General features: G+C 58.0%; 1 protein-coding gene across 2 annotated transcripts in view; it reads left to right on the forward strand.

Annotated features, from left to right (window-relative positions):
- The window catches only part of PTPRU (protein tyrosine phosphatase receptor type U), a 119,517-nt gene that overhangs the window by 43,287 nt on the left and 63,386 nt on the right, over nucleotides 1-12,844 (forward strand). The window contains exons 15-23 of one of the 2 annotated variants that reach the window (XM_054223786.1): nucleotides 3,593-3,750; nucleotides 6,117-6,307; nucleotides 7,504-7,576; nucleotides 8,692-8,768; nucleotides 9,544-9,561; nucleotides 10,193-10,229; nucleotides 10,502-10,599; nucleotides 10,694-10,810; nucleotides 11,539-11,693. In XM_054223786.1, coding sequence (XP_054079761.1) covers nucleotides 3,593-3,750; nucleotides 6,117-6,307; nucleotides 7,504-7,576; nucleotides 8,692-8,768; nucleotides 9,544-9,561; nucleotides 10,193-10,229; nucleotides 10,502-10,599; nucleotides 10,694-10,810; nucleotides 11,539-11,693 — 924 coding nt within the window. The remainder of the gene's footprint in view (nucleotides 1-3,592; nucleotides 3,751-6,116; nucleotides 6,308-7,503; nucleotides 7,577-8,691; nucleotides 8,769-9,543; nucleotides 9,562-10,192; nucleotides 10,230-10,501; nucleotides 10,600-10,693; nucleotides 10,811-11,538; nucleotides 11,694-12,844) is intronic. The other variant, XM_054223787.1, reaches the window with a different exon arrangement.

The raw sequence follows: 12,844 nt of genomic DNA on the forward strand, positions 1-12,844 counted from the left end.
TTGTTCCACTGTCCCTCTCCCCCCCTGTTTTTCAGTCTTTTGCCTCTTTTTCTCCTTCTTCTTGGCTTTGTGCTGCTCTGTCGATTCTGCGTCGATGGAAATGCTTCTGGCCAGGATGGGGCTCAGAGGGGCTCTGCGCCGGCGCTGAGCCCGGCTGTCCCTGCCCCGCCAGCTCTCCCCTTGCTAACAGCAGCCAGGGACACCGGGGCGTGCGGCCCTGTGTCCCTCCAGCCCAAAATGACAAAAATCGGCTTAATCTGCCCTCTGATAGTGTCTCTGGGCTTCCCCGCTGCCTTGGCCAGCCTGGGGCCGCATCCGTCCGTGTGAGCGGTGGCTGGCTGGGGTCTGACCGTGCTGGTACCTGCCATCGGGGTGGGCTAGGGATGGGGCCACCTACCATTCCCTTGCATCCAGCTGGCATTCCTGGAGAGGGGAAGGAGAGGAGGAGGCACCTTTCTGCTGTCGCCCCTTGGCCAAGCTTCCCCAAGAGGGTGGGTGAGCGCCCAGCACCTCCCGGCACCCAGGGGTACTCGGCTCTGGCGTGATGGCCAGAAAAAAACTCCATCCACGGCTTTTTCCTGGAAAGCGGTGCGGTGTGTCCTGCTGAAATACCCGGGCAGGCTCTGCCTCTTGTTCTGGGCTCCAGTTCCTTGAGAGCACTGGGAAACCAGCATCTCCCACTTCCTCCGGGGCCGGGCAGGGGCTGCCTGTGGCTGCGGGTGCTCGGACCGTCCCGCATCCTCCTGGGCTTCTTTTAATGGGGAACCACCGAGCTTCCAGTGAAACGTGAGCAATCCCTTGCTGAGAGCCTCCAGCTGGCTCTAAATGAGTCTTTAAAATTTGGGTGCACGCTGGAGGGGAGGTTTTCCCAGGGCTGAGGGTCCATGGGGACCCCCAAACTGCTCACGGGGGTCCCTGTTCTCGGGGAGCTGAGCATGGCCGACGTGGATGCGACCGTGGCCATCACGGCGGGGCGGGAGGGAGGAGGGTGAGGGCTTTTCGGGACACTCATCCCCAGGAGCGCCGGGGATGCGGCCGATGCTTTTCACTCGGGCGCAGCGCCCTGGAAAGCGGCTTTGTGCTGTGGGGGGCTCGAGGCAGCGCCGAGCCGGGGAGGGGGGCTCTCAAAGCAGGGGGAGAAAGGGGAGCAATTACACGCCTTCCCCGTGCAGGGCTCGGGATGACGGGAGGAAAGTACGTTAACAGCCAGGGGGGAGAGAAAAATAGCAGGGCAGAACCTCGGCCCGGGTAAATCTGCCGATCTCTTTATGGCTTCCTTCGCCCTCAAAGGATTCTTGCTGATTTACGCCGGCTGGGAAAGCAAGGCTTGCGGCATCCCTGCGCGCTGCGAGGGGTGTGCAGGGCCGGCTCGTGGCTCCCTGCCCGCCCTGGCTCTGGGATGATGCCCGTGCATACGGCATCGGATCTGTCCCTGATGGAGCAAATATGGTGCCGATGTGTTTTTGGGAGCGATGCTGTTGGGCCGGCGGGTGGGAAGCCGTGAGGGTGTCTGCTGCGTTCCCACCGTCTGTGGTGCGGGGCAGGAGGAGGAGGAGGAGGAGGAGCTGCTTCAGCATCCCGGGGTGAACCTGTCAAAGGACAAACCAGAGCCGCAAATCAGACCTGGCGCCGAGGGCCCTGAATTCGGGGCTGTTGGGAAGCTGGGATGAGCTCATAAATCTCCTCCGGAGCATTTTGCCGTTGGAAAAACACTGGTGCGGTGGAATGGAAAGGCCCCTCCGGAATACGCTCGCCCCTAATATATGGTGCACTGGAAATGCAACATCCCGACCCCGTTCTCCTGCTGGGGTCGCTCGGCCCCTCACCGTCTCCCCGATTCAGTCTTAAAAATAGCGCAATAACCCCTTGGACAAAGGTGCTACGGACACCCCACCGCCGGCACGGGGATGCAGGACGCCCTGAGAGCCGGTGTTGGACTCTGCTGCCGGGATGCCAGCTCCGGCTCGGAGTCATTAACCTACGGATGCAAAAAGGGGAGCCAGGTTTCTTTACGGTGCATTTATTTTTCCGGCAGCCGAGTTGCCCTGTAACGCCCCCCCCCCCCTTCCCTATGCCGGAGAAAAGCTGCTTATGCAATTTCTGCTGTTCTCTTTCTTTGCACGCTTGCCAGGAGGAACTACTATTCTTATTCCTATTACCCGTAAGTAATTGTCGTTCTCTCTCTCCTTCGCCCTTCCTCCCGGCCGCCTCCTTGCCCTGCTGCTCCAACAAGTCCTTTTCTCTGCCGAGTACGTTTTAAGGACTCAGGGAAAATAAAGCTGCCGAGCTCTTTAGAGACTGAAGGCAGCGTAAAGGGGAAGGGTCAGCAACTCTGGGTTGAATTCTGGATTTTGGCCCGGCCCCACATGGGCTCAGATCTCCTGTTCATCCTTCCCCTGGTTTAATCCCTGCTCTGGCTTCCTGGGAGCCTGATGATGCCTCTCAAAAACACGCAATCAGGGTTGGGTTTTTTTTGCGTAAATGTCTCAAATTCGGGGTGTGAGGTTTTATTCCAGCGAGAGCTTCTGGGCTTTCCCCGTGTCTTCGTTAGGTGCCTAACGGGGTCCTTGCATGGGGGAAAAAAGCCTCCCTGGTGGGTGCTGAGCACGTTTGCAGTCATGGGGTCCAGCCCATCCCTTGGGATGGATTTGGCCTCCCAGCATGGTTTTAAAATCATAGAATGGTTTGGGTGGGAGGGGACCTCTGAAGGCCATCTAGTCCAACCCCCGGCCGGGAGCAAGGACATCTTCACCTGGATCAGGTTGCTCAGAGCCCCGTCCAGCCTGGCCTGGAATGTCTCCAGGGATGGGGCATCTCCCACCTCTCTGGGCAACCTGGGCCAGGGTCTCACCACCCTCAGCATAAAAAATCTTTCCTTATATCCAGGCTGAATCTCCTCTCTTTTAATTTAAAACCATTACCCCTTGTCCTATCGCTACAGGCCCTATTCAAGAGCCCCTCCCCATCTTTCTGATAAGACCCTTTAGGGACTGGAAGGGGCTGGAAGGTCTCCCCGGAGCCTTCTCTTCTCCAGGCTGAACCCCCCCCAGCTCTCTCAGCCTGTCCTCACAGCAGAGGGGCTCCAGCCCTCGGACGATTTTTGTGGCCTCCTCTGGCCCTGCTCCAACAGATCCATGTCCTCCTCCTGCTTCTTGCACTCGTACTGTGCAGCACGGTGCTGGACATGGCGTGTTGGATGGTTCACGTTGCAGTGAGGTGGGATGGGGTGGGCAATACCCGGGGAAATGGGGCTGGGGGAGAGCTGGGGCAGACCTGTGCAACGCCAGCTGGCCAGGGAGAGCCTTTGCTTGCCCAAGGAGCGCTCCTCGCTATTCCAGCCACTGGGCATTTTGGGAAGGGGAGAGGAGGGGACATCAAGGATGAGCAGCTGGAGTTGCTGCAGCTGGTGAGGGATGATCCAAGCTGCCACCGGCTTGGGGTACCAGAACACCGAAGCATGACGGTTGCTGGTGGAAATAATCCATCCTGCTCCCCAAAATAATCCGAGCCCAGTAGCTTTGGGGGGACGTTACAGCACCGTCGGGTCAGCCCTGTTTACATGCGCTTCTTCTCCCTTTGCATCCCCCTGCAGAAAACCTGTCAACATGACCAAAGCCACCATCAACTACCGCCACGAGAAGACGCACATGATGAGCGCCATCGACAGGAGCTTCACCGACCAGAGCACGCTGCAGGAGGACGAGCGCCTGGGGCTTTCCTTCATGGACACCCACAACTACAGCAACCGGGGTAAGGATGGGGAACCGCAGCATCCCCCCCTGCTCCCACCCAGCCGCAGCATGGGTCCCTGATAATCCCTAAATATCCCAGAAACAGCCAAAATATTTACCCGAGGCTCAGTAGCAGGTACCGCGTCTATTTTAGCCTGATGCGCGTGGCACGTTGCAGGCTTTTCCATGCTGTGTGTAAACCTCCGAGGACGTTGATCTACTCGGTGTCTGTAGTACCCGTTATTATCATCCAGGTTTTTGCTTGAAGGAAAAACACTCGTGGGCAGCTTAGAATCATAGAATGGTCAAGGTTGGAAGGGACCTTTAAGAACATCAAGTCCAACCATCAACTCAACATGGCCAAAACCACCACTACCCCGTGTCCCTCAGCACCACGTCTGCCCGGCTTTTAAATCCCTCCAGGGATGGTGACTCCCCCACTGCCCTGGGCAGCCTCTTCCAGTGTTTGATAACCCAGTTTGAGCTGGGTCTCTGCATCTCCACCTCTCGAAGCCGAGATTGGAGCTGGTGGCTGGGAGAGCTGAAGCCATTTGCAGCCCGGACGCGAGCTGGGACACTGCCTGCAGCCCCCCGAAGCCGGGTGAACCCCAACTCTTGGGCGTCCGCCGAGGTTGAAAGCTTCGCACCAGCCTTCAGCCAGCACCCCCGGCCTGGCTTTGCTCCAGGCTGCTCTGCACATCCCCGGCCTTCGAAGGGTTAAAGAGCCACCGCGTTCACGTCAGAGGGAGACTGATAATTTAACGCCCACTGGAGTATGCATCTCTGCGCTGATTTAGTTGTAAAATAACTCGTTGGATGCCCCAGTTTCAACCATATGCTAATAACATCTGTTACAGTAACTTCAAGATGCTGCTTACCCACAGCTCTTCTCCACCGGCTGCGGGATTAATACGCTTCCCGGCATTGTCTCGCGGATAATAGAAGCCCAGAGGGCAAACTTTTCCTCCTCTTAATACATCTAGCTAGGTTTATTATTTTTCGGTTAGCGTCCTTGAAACGCTCGTAGGCTGGTGGGGCTGAGTGGGCTGAGCTGGGGATGCTGCTCCTCGGTTTCTTTAGGGGCCGGATCCTGCTCCCACCCCCCTTGTTTGCTCTGCCGCTGGCTGCTCCTCATCCTGGGCAGAGGAGATGTGGGGAGCTCGGGCTCTCTGCCACCGCTACAGCCACCCCTGCCTATGAACACCATTAATTAATGAAGGTAAATGAACGGGCTGCTGCGTGACCGGCTGGGGGCTGTTCCCCGCCGTGCCTCGCTTTCTTTGCATTTAAAAAAAGTCGCTAATGCTTCTCATGGAAATCCAGGTGGGTCCTCAGCGTGTGGCTGCGTGGAGCCGTCAGCACCTTGCGAACGCCTGCAATTAGTTTCTCATTAAACCCAGCGGCCGCTGCGCCCGTTAGCTGTGCGCCGGGGCGCAGGCTGGCCCTTCCGCACTGTCCCGTTGGTTGAGCCGCGCGTTGGAAGGGAGATATTTCCAGCTGCAAAGGTTGGAGCATCGTCTCCTTGGGGGCTGTGATGCCTGATGGAGACCCTGCGCGCCGCACCCGTGTTTCACCCATATTGCACCCACGTTGCACGGGCAGCCAGGGGGTGCAGACGGAGGGTGAGGGACGTGGCAAGGGCGGTTTTTAGAAGTGTTTGTAGGGGGAAACCGCATCCAGCAGCACGTGGCCGGCATTCTGGGTTGGCTGCTGCAGGCTCCCTGCCTGCCGCATCTCTTGGCAGCAGCGGAGAGCGTCAATCCGGGGGGTTTTGTGCAAACCCAGATTTCAGGATCCGGTGCGGGAACGTGCCCTGACAAACGCAGGCGAGGTCTTAGTCTGGCTCCGCTGGTAATTACACAGCCAAGGCGTAAACCAGGTAAATACTGCATAAACTCCCCCATTAAACAGCAGCGAGCTCCATTTGTGTCACTGCTAGGAATAAGGCGCCGGTATCTGGCAGCGAGGAAAATTAACTGTTAAGCTGGGCTGGAAACATTGGCAACGTGATTTTTCAAGTCAGGACTTTTTGTGAATATTTGGGCACGTAGCTCTTACTCGTCTGGTGGGAGTTAATTGCTCCCATAGATGGGGAATAAGCTTATTAACCCCCTTAAGACCTTGCCCGCTGATTTCTCAGAGATCTCTTGGGGTCCTAAAAGGCTGTAATGGGCCTTTTCAGCTTTTTAGGAAGAGCTGCAGAGAGCACGACGGGGTCTGGACCACTTGTAGTCCCCAGAGAGGGACCGGCCGCAGCACCAGCATCTCCCAGGGCTGTTTCCAGGTGCCCTCTCATCCCTCCTCTGTGGGCGCGAGGAGGTGATGGGGACGTGGTCCAAGGCTTTGCTCCCCTGATGGCCCCCGGTTTTCCCTCTCCTTCTGCAGGCGACCAGCGCAGCAGCGTGGTCAACGAGTCCAGCAGCCTGCTGGGGGGCTCCCCCCGCCGCCAGTGCGGCCGCAAAGGGTCCCCGTATCACACCGGGCAGCTCCATCCTGCCGTCCGGGTGGCAGATCTCCTCCAGCACATCAACCAGATGAAGACGGCGGAAGGCTACGGCTTCAAGCAGGAGTACGAGGTGAGAGCGTCTTGGTGTCAGCATCTTGTGGTGGTGTCTCAGGGAGGGTGGGAGGTAGGATGGACAAGGTGGCATGGGAAGGATCGGTGAGCAAGGAGAAGATGCTCCAGATGTGGAGCTCTGGACAGCTGGAACTGGAGCTCACAGCTCTCTGGGCAGACACCATCAGCACATGGGGTGTCCATGGGTCTGGATCAAATCTGTGGTCCTGGCAGCTCAGGATTTCATCGTTAGCTTGAACAGGTCCCTGAGATGGGGGGGACCAGCTCTGCCAGCCTTCACCTCCCCCGTAGGGGCTGGGGATGCTTGTCCCTTTCTCAGGTCCTCCTGGGCACCATGATGTTCTTCTGCCCAACACACTTGTCCTGTGATAAACATGGCCATAGCCCAAGGACAAGCAAATCCTCTGCAGTCTGGCAGCTCCCATGACCATGAAGACCTTAGGGAGAGGATGTGGGAGAGGGTGATCCCAGGGGGAGGGAAGTCCCCCCGAAGGGTTGTTGGCCGCATCGTGCCCATCCCACTTTGTTGGGCCGGAGCGCTTGTAACGGAGCGCGTTATTCCGCGCGCCTCTGCCTCAGCGTGCCCAGTGGGGTTGATTTCCCGACTCCTCGGTGTCCTACAGGTCTGGCGATTGAAATTTCCCAGCGAAATTACTGTTTAATGCTTCGTTGTTTCAAGTGCAGGAGCTTTTCTCCCCCCCCCCCCCCCCCCCCCCCTTCATGTATTGGACGAACCAGGGCTTGCTATAATCATTAGTGCTCCTTGAAAAGCTGCTGTATGTTCTTGGAACTAGTCATTTGAAAGCACTCAGATATTATGGGAGGGGAGAAAACATGTAATTTCCTTCCACTTTCCTCCTCTTATGCCAATCTGTGAATGTTACTGCTGTTACACACAAACTTATTCTGTGCTGGGGAGAGAAATGGACTGGGGAGGTTGAGAAAAAAAAAAACCACAGCCAACCCTGGAAAAAAAAAAACCCAGGCAGTCTGTAATTTGCTGGAAAATGGGGCATTTTGTGGATGCAACAGAAGCGTGTAGCTGGCAGAGCGTGCTATGGAGCTGGGGTTCGGGACCCAGATGTTTGGGGTGGAGGGACCACCCTGTCTGCCCTGCTCCCCGAGAAGGTTGTGGGGCCGAGGAGGACCCCCCAGTCCTGCCCTCAGGTCGTGATGGCCATCCTTTCCTTACAGAGTTTCTTTGAAGGCTGGGATGCTTCAAAGAAGAAAGACAAGACCAAAGGGAGACAGGAGCACATCTCCACATGTGAGTGCCTTCAGCAAAGGCTTAGAGACCCTGAACAGCTTGAAAAACCTTCTAAAGGGCTTTGGGGGCTTTTTTTAGTAGGTGTGCGCTCCATGCAAGGAATAAACTGGTGGGGTTTGGTCGGTCAAGGGCAGCAGAAGGGTCCTTGCTCAGTGCAGGGGTCCCAGCCTGAGAGCTCCTGTTGGGCATTGGACACCGGAGCAAATTAGGGGGATGGAGCTGGGCCAGCGTTGACCTCTGGAGCTGGATAACTCTTGAAGACGCAAATCTTGGGGTGCTTTAAAATTGATGATAACATCACCGTGATATTCTGGGAGAGCCAGAAAGCCCCAGGTAACCTGGAGTATGTTTTATGTACGGACTTATGAGAAACTGCAGTTTTCCCCCAGAGAGCTTCTGGTGTGGATATGCAGGACGAGAAAAAGGGGATAAATTATGAGTTTTTAGGACAGAATGATAGAATCATAGAATGGTTAGAGTTGGAAGGGATCATTTAGTTCCAACCCCCCTACCCTGGGCAGGGACCACGTTGCTCCAAGCCCCGTCCAACCTGGCCTTGGACCCCACCAGAGAGAGGATGCTCCTCACCAGCTCCCTCCACAGTCAGTGTGGCGTGGCCGCCTTGCTCCGTGTTGCGTCTCTGGTGATGTTCCTCCAGGGATGGAGACACCAAGCCTGGCCATCCAGGAGCTCTGGTGCTCCTACATGCTTTGCTCCACACCTTCACGTCTTCCACTCCAGCCCTGCCCTGGGCCCCAGGTGGTCACTGGAAAGTCGGGCAGAGCTCTTTGCTCACCTCTCTGGGCTCTCTTCTGGTTCCCTGTCGGGGCAGACAGCAGGGTGCTGGGGGTGGGTGTGGAGGACTGGGCAGAGCTCAGGGAGATGGTACCGTGCTGACAGCCACTCACCCATGTCCCTGCTGGTCTAAACCATCATCTCTGGAAAGACCTCCACCAGCTTGTACTTATGGCTCCTGAATACGTCCCACCCGCCTGCGTTTTGCAGATTCCTAGTGCAAAACGATTGCACGGGGAGCCCTGGGGCCCGATGGGGTGACGCGCCATCCCCATGCTCATCCCTGGGCGGTGACGGTCCCTTCTCACTTTGCTCTCCAGATGACCGGCACCGAGTGAAGCTGCACCCGCTGCTGGGTGATCCCAACTCGGACTACATCAATGCCAACTACATTGACGTAAGTGGGGATGGTGCTTCTCTCCCTGGCGGGTTTGGGCTGGGACAGGAGCTTCCCATGGACCCTGTGGGCTGTCAGGGTCTGTCCCTGAAGGACCAGCAGCGTTTGGAGGAACCGTGATAGCCCAGCCCTGAGACACGCCATGAAGAGCCTGCCTGGTTTATTTATGTTCATCAGTGATTTCTGCTTGCTGTGTCTCTCCCTTCTCTGCACCACTCTGTCCCTCCTTTCTCCTCCCCTCTACCATCTCTTCTCCCCTCACCTGCTCTTGTGGCCATGGTTCTCCCTCCTCCCTAGTCTGAGGATGCAGAGGTTGAGGGGGCCAAGGGACCAGCAGGAGGCTCACGCTGGGGAACACCCCAGTCCTGTCAGTGGCTTTGGGCAGAGCTTGGCCCTGGTGTCCTCTGAGAGCGATGTCCCCTAGGAGCAATGTCCCCTGTCGCCTCCAGCGATGCCAACACGAAGGGAGGCGCGGGAAGGCTCTGTTCAGCACAGGGCTCGAGCATCTCCTGGAAGCAGCGGCAAGTCCCATTCTTCCCTCCTTTCCAGAAGATGTCGTCTGGCCATGGTGGCCTGGTGCCATCGCGATGGGTTCCCTGTGCCTCAGCTGCATCCCCGTGCCTGGCCCCTGTCCCCGTGTGTCCTTTCTCACCTGTGGCTCTCCATGACCCGCTCCGGGGCCGGTGCTCTAACCCTGTCTCTTGATCTGTGCCTCACTAATGTCTCTGTCTCTGATCTTTTTCTCTCAAACCTGTGTCCCAATGGGATCGTTAAGATTCGGATTAACCGAGAAGTAAGTAGACGGTTCCCCTCTGCTCCCATCTCCTCCCAGGCATCGTACTGGGCAGCGTGGCCTTAAATAGCATCTGGGAGAGGCAGGCTGGGAAAACGTGTGGATAAACTTGCGTACGGTCCAGGGAAAGGGAAAGTGAGGTTTCCATGGCATGTCCTCCCCGGGGGGACGGGGAGCAGGGACCGTGTGCTTGGAGGAGGGGTTGAATTCAACCCACAAACATCCCCGGTGAAAGGACCCACGGTGGATGGACAAGCCACCGTCACCTCCGTGCGTGTGATGTGGTTGAACTCTGCTGGACCCATGGCCAAGGGGTCCCTGGTCCTTTTGGCAGTGGCCTGACTGGGATGTGCTCTTTGGGCTGGCACGTCCCTATTTAGAGTCGGGAATGGCCCCAGTAAGCGGCTGGGGTGACGGAAGGGAGCAGGGCCATCGCCCAAGCACTATGTGGCTGCTGTGGGAGGGGTATCATTAATGGGGCGCTCGTGGTGGTGTTGCCGTGCTCGGCACCTGGACTTGGCCCGGCGGACGTGGGCAGTTGCCACCACTTGGGTGACTGGGAAATGTTTTACGGGGCTGTGCCCCAGTGTGTCCCCCTGACTTGGGGCTGACGTCTCTGCTTCCCTTGCAGGGCTACCACAGGTCCAATCATTTCATAGCCACACAAGGTGAGTCGTCTCCTCCCCCTGCCCTCTCGGCCAGCGGTTCAGCAGCCTCTGATTTAACCTTGTGTGGGCAACAAAGGGAGGGAGGGGGCCAATTCAGGGCCAAACGGGGCGGTAGCAATGTGGAGCAGCTCCCACCCCTCTGCTGCCCCACGGCACCGCACGTCCCTGGGGGAAAACGGTGCTTAAAATGCTGCGGGGGTGTTAGGAGGGGAAGCGTGGTGGCATCACGGTGCTGCCCACCCATCCCTGGTGGCCTTTCCTCTGTCCCACAGGGCCCAAGCAGGAGATGGTGTACGACTTCTGGCGCATGGTGTGGCAGGAGCACTGTTCCAGCATCGTGATGATAACCAAGCTGGTGGAGGTGGGCCGGGTAAGGATCCCATCCGATCCCTCTCGTCTGGACTCCGGCTCTGCCAGAAGCTTCCTCCGCAGAGACAAAACCCCGTCCCGTCTTCTCCTTGCAGGTGAAATGCTCCAAATACTGGCCGGATGACTCCGAGATGTACGGGGACATCAAGATCACCCTGGTGAAGTCGGAGACGCTGGCCGAGTACGCCGTCCGCACCTTCGCTCTGGAGAGGGTACGGTCCTGCTGCTGCCGGCCGCGACCTGCCCGACCCTGCCCTTGCAGGCAGAGAACCGACCGCCTCGGGCATCTCTAGCCATCGCCAGATTGGCATTTCCCAATACCCTATTTATTTACCCCATCATGGGGCTTCCATCCCTGGTTGAGGTGCAAGCCTGAGCCCCAGGGATGCCAGTAGCTTCTTCCTTTGCCTTTTCCCCGGCTCTGCACCCTCCGCCGGGGTGAGCGGCTCAGTCCTGCTTTGGTTTCGGCAGTGAGCGAGTATTTAATTTCCGCGTGAGCACCGTGTAGTTGCAACGGGGGTGAAGGATGCTTTTTTCTCCTCCAGGCTGGAGCGTAGGTTGTGTGGCCATTACTCTCCAGCGTGGTACCTGGGAACGGAGCCGGTGCGATTTGCTCCTTAATCACAAGAGTGGTTCAGGTTGGAAGGGACCTTAAAGATCATCTAGTTCCAACCCCCCTGCCTAATTACAGGGCAGGTAGCAAAGATGCTCATGGAATGAGACCCATGGCTGCTGCCTCCTCCACCTCTTCCTCCTTGGCTGATTTTTAACCCTCTTGCAGAGAGGAGGAGGGGGCTGTGGGGCTGCCGAAGCAGCCGACCGCTGTGTGGTCCATCTGGCTGGATGCTGAACAAAATCGTGGATCCCCAAGAAAATTAGGTGTTTGGGTGGCTTTGCCCTCCCCCACGCACCCTCACTCCATCTCACCCTTCCCTTGCAGCGGGGCTACTCGGCCCGGCACGAGGTGAAGCAGTTCCACTTCACGTCATGGCCCGAGCACGGTGTCCCCTACCACGCCACGGGGCTGCTGGCCTTCATCCGCAGGGTGAAGGCGTCCACGCCGCCTGACGCCGGCCCCATCGTCATCCACTGCAGGTACGCGGGTGGCCGTGGGGCAGAGCCGGCTGCGGGGGGATCCGGGATGGGGTTTGGGGAGGGGGTATGGGTGGTCCCGGGGGAGATCATGCTGTGTCTTGGGTGGGTGCTCAGCCTCTGGCTCCGAATGATGCTCAAATATTCAGCAGGGAGATATGAAATGTATAAATTGGGTTGACAGCAGGGAAGGGCTGGGGCAGGGAAGGCACCGAGGCCGACGGCGTGGGGTTGGATGTCCCTCTACGATGGCATCCAGCTGTAAAATGTCACCACTGGGCTGGTGGCAGCAGGGAGTGGGGGGCTGCAGCTGGTCCAGGGGACAAGCGGCGAGCAGCACTTTTTTGGGGGCTGCCCCAGCACCCGTTACTGATGACACAGCTCTGTCCCCACGGCGAGAGTGGCACAGGGGGACGGGCAGCTTCATCACTGCTGGTGGTCAGGACGTTGGGTCTGGCGGAAGGGAGAGGCGGGGAGGGACAGAGGGACAGCCCCGTTCCCAGGGTTACCTGCAGGGCTGTCCCCGCGGGACTCAGCCACTGCGACACCAGAGCTGGGAGGACACCGGTGGCACGTCTGAGCGGGAGCGATGGCTTTCTGTCCCCTGAGCAGGCATCCCCGCGTGACGGGTTAGTGGCTGGGCAAACAAGGAGGAGCTGATGAGCGGGAGGGATTTATTTTTTTTTATTTGATTTCACCCTGTCAATTGCCTCATCAGTATTCATTCACCGGCAACAGCCAGCGCGATTAGTGCCCGTAGCCTGTAATCACTGATAATCACGACAAGTGATTCATCAGTCCCAGAAATTAGTATTTCACTGGAAAAGACTTTGTAGGAGAGGAGCCGGGGGAGCGGTTCCGTTCCCGACACGTCGCGGGGGGAGTCACAGCATCAGTAGGCCTTTGGCTGTGAGTCCATCCAGGCCAGGATTTGGGATATCGCTGCCGGATTGTCTGGCTCTGGGCATTCTGTTGGGCTCAGCCTTAACCTGAGGGTCTCCCGGGGGGAATTCAGCCCCCGCTCTGTGCTGGGGGCACCTCCCTGCGCTCCCAGGGGTTGGTGCTGAGCATCCTCCTCGGCCCTTTTGGGATGGGATCCCGGAGGAGTGTTGGCACTCAGATGGTTTAGCTGCAGGTTTTGTTGCAAAAAAGCC

This window comes from Rissa tridactyla, chromosome 18 (genome assembly GCF_028500815.1).
Source record: "Rissa tridactyla isolate bRisTri1 chromosome 18, bRisTri1.patW.cur.20221130, whole genome shotgun sequence".
NCBI classification, from domain to species: Eukaryota; Metazoa; Chordata; class Aves; order Charadriiformes; family Laridae; genus Rissa; species Rissa tridactyla.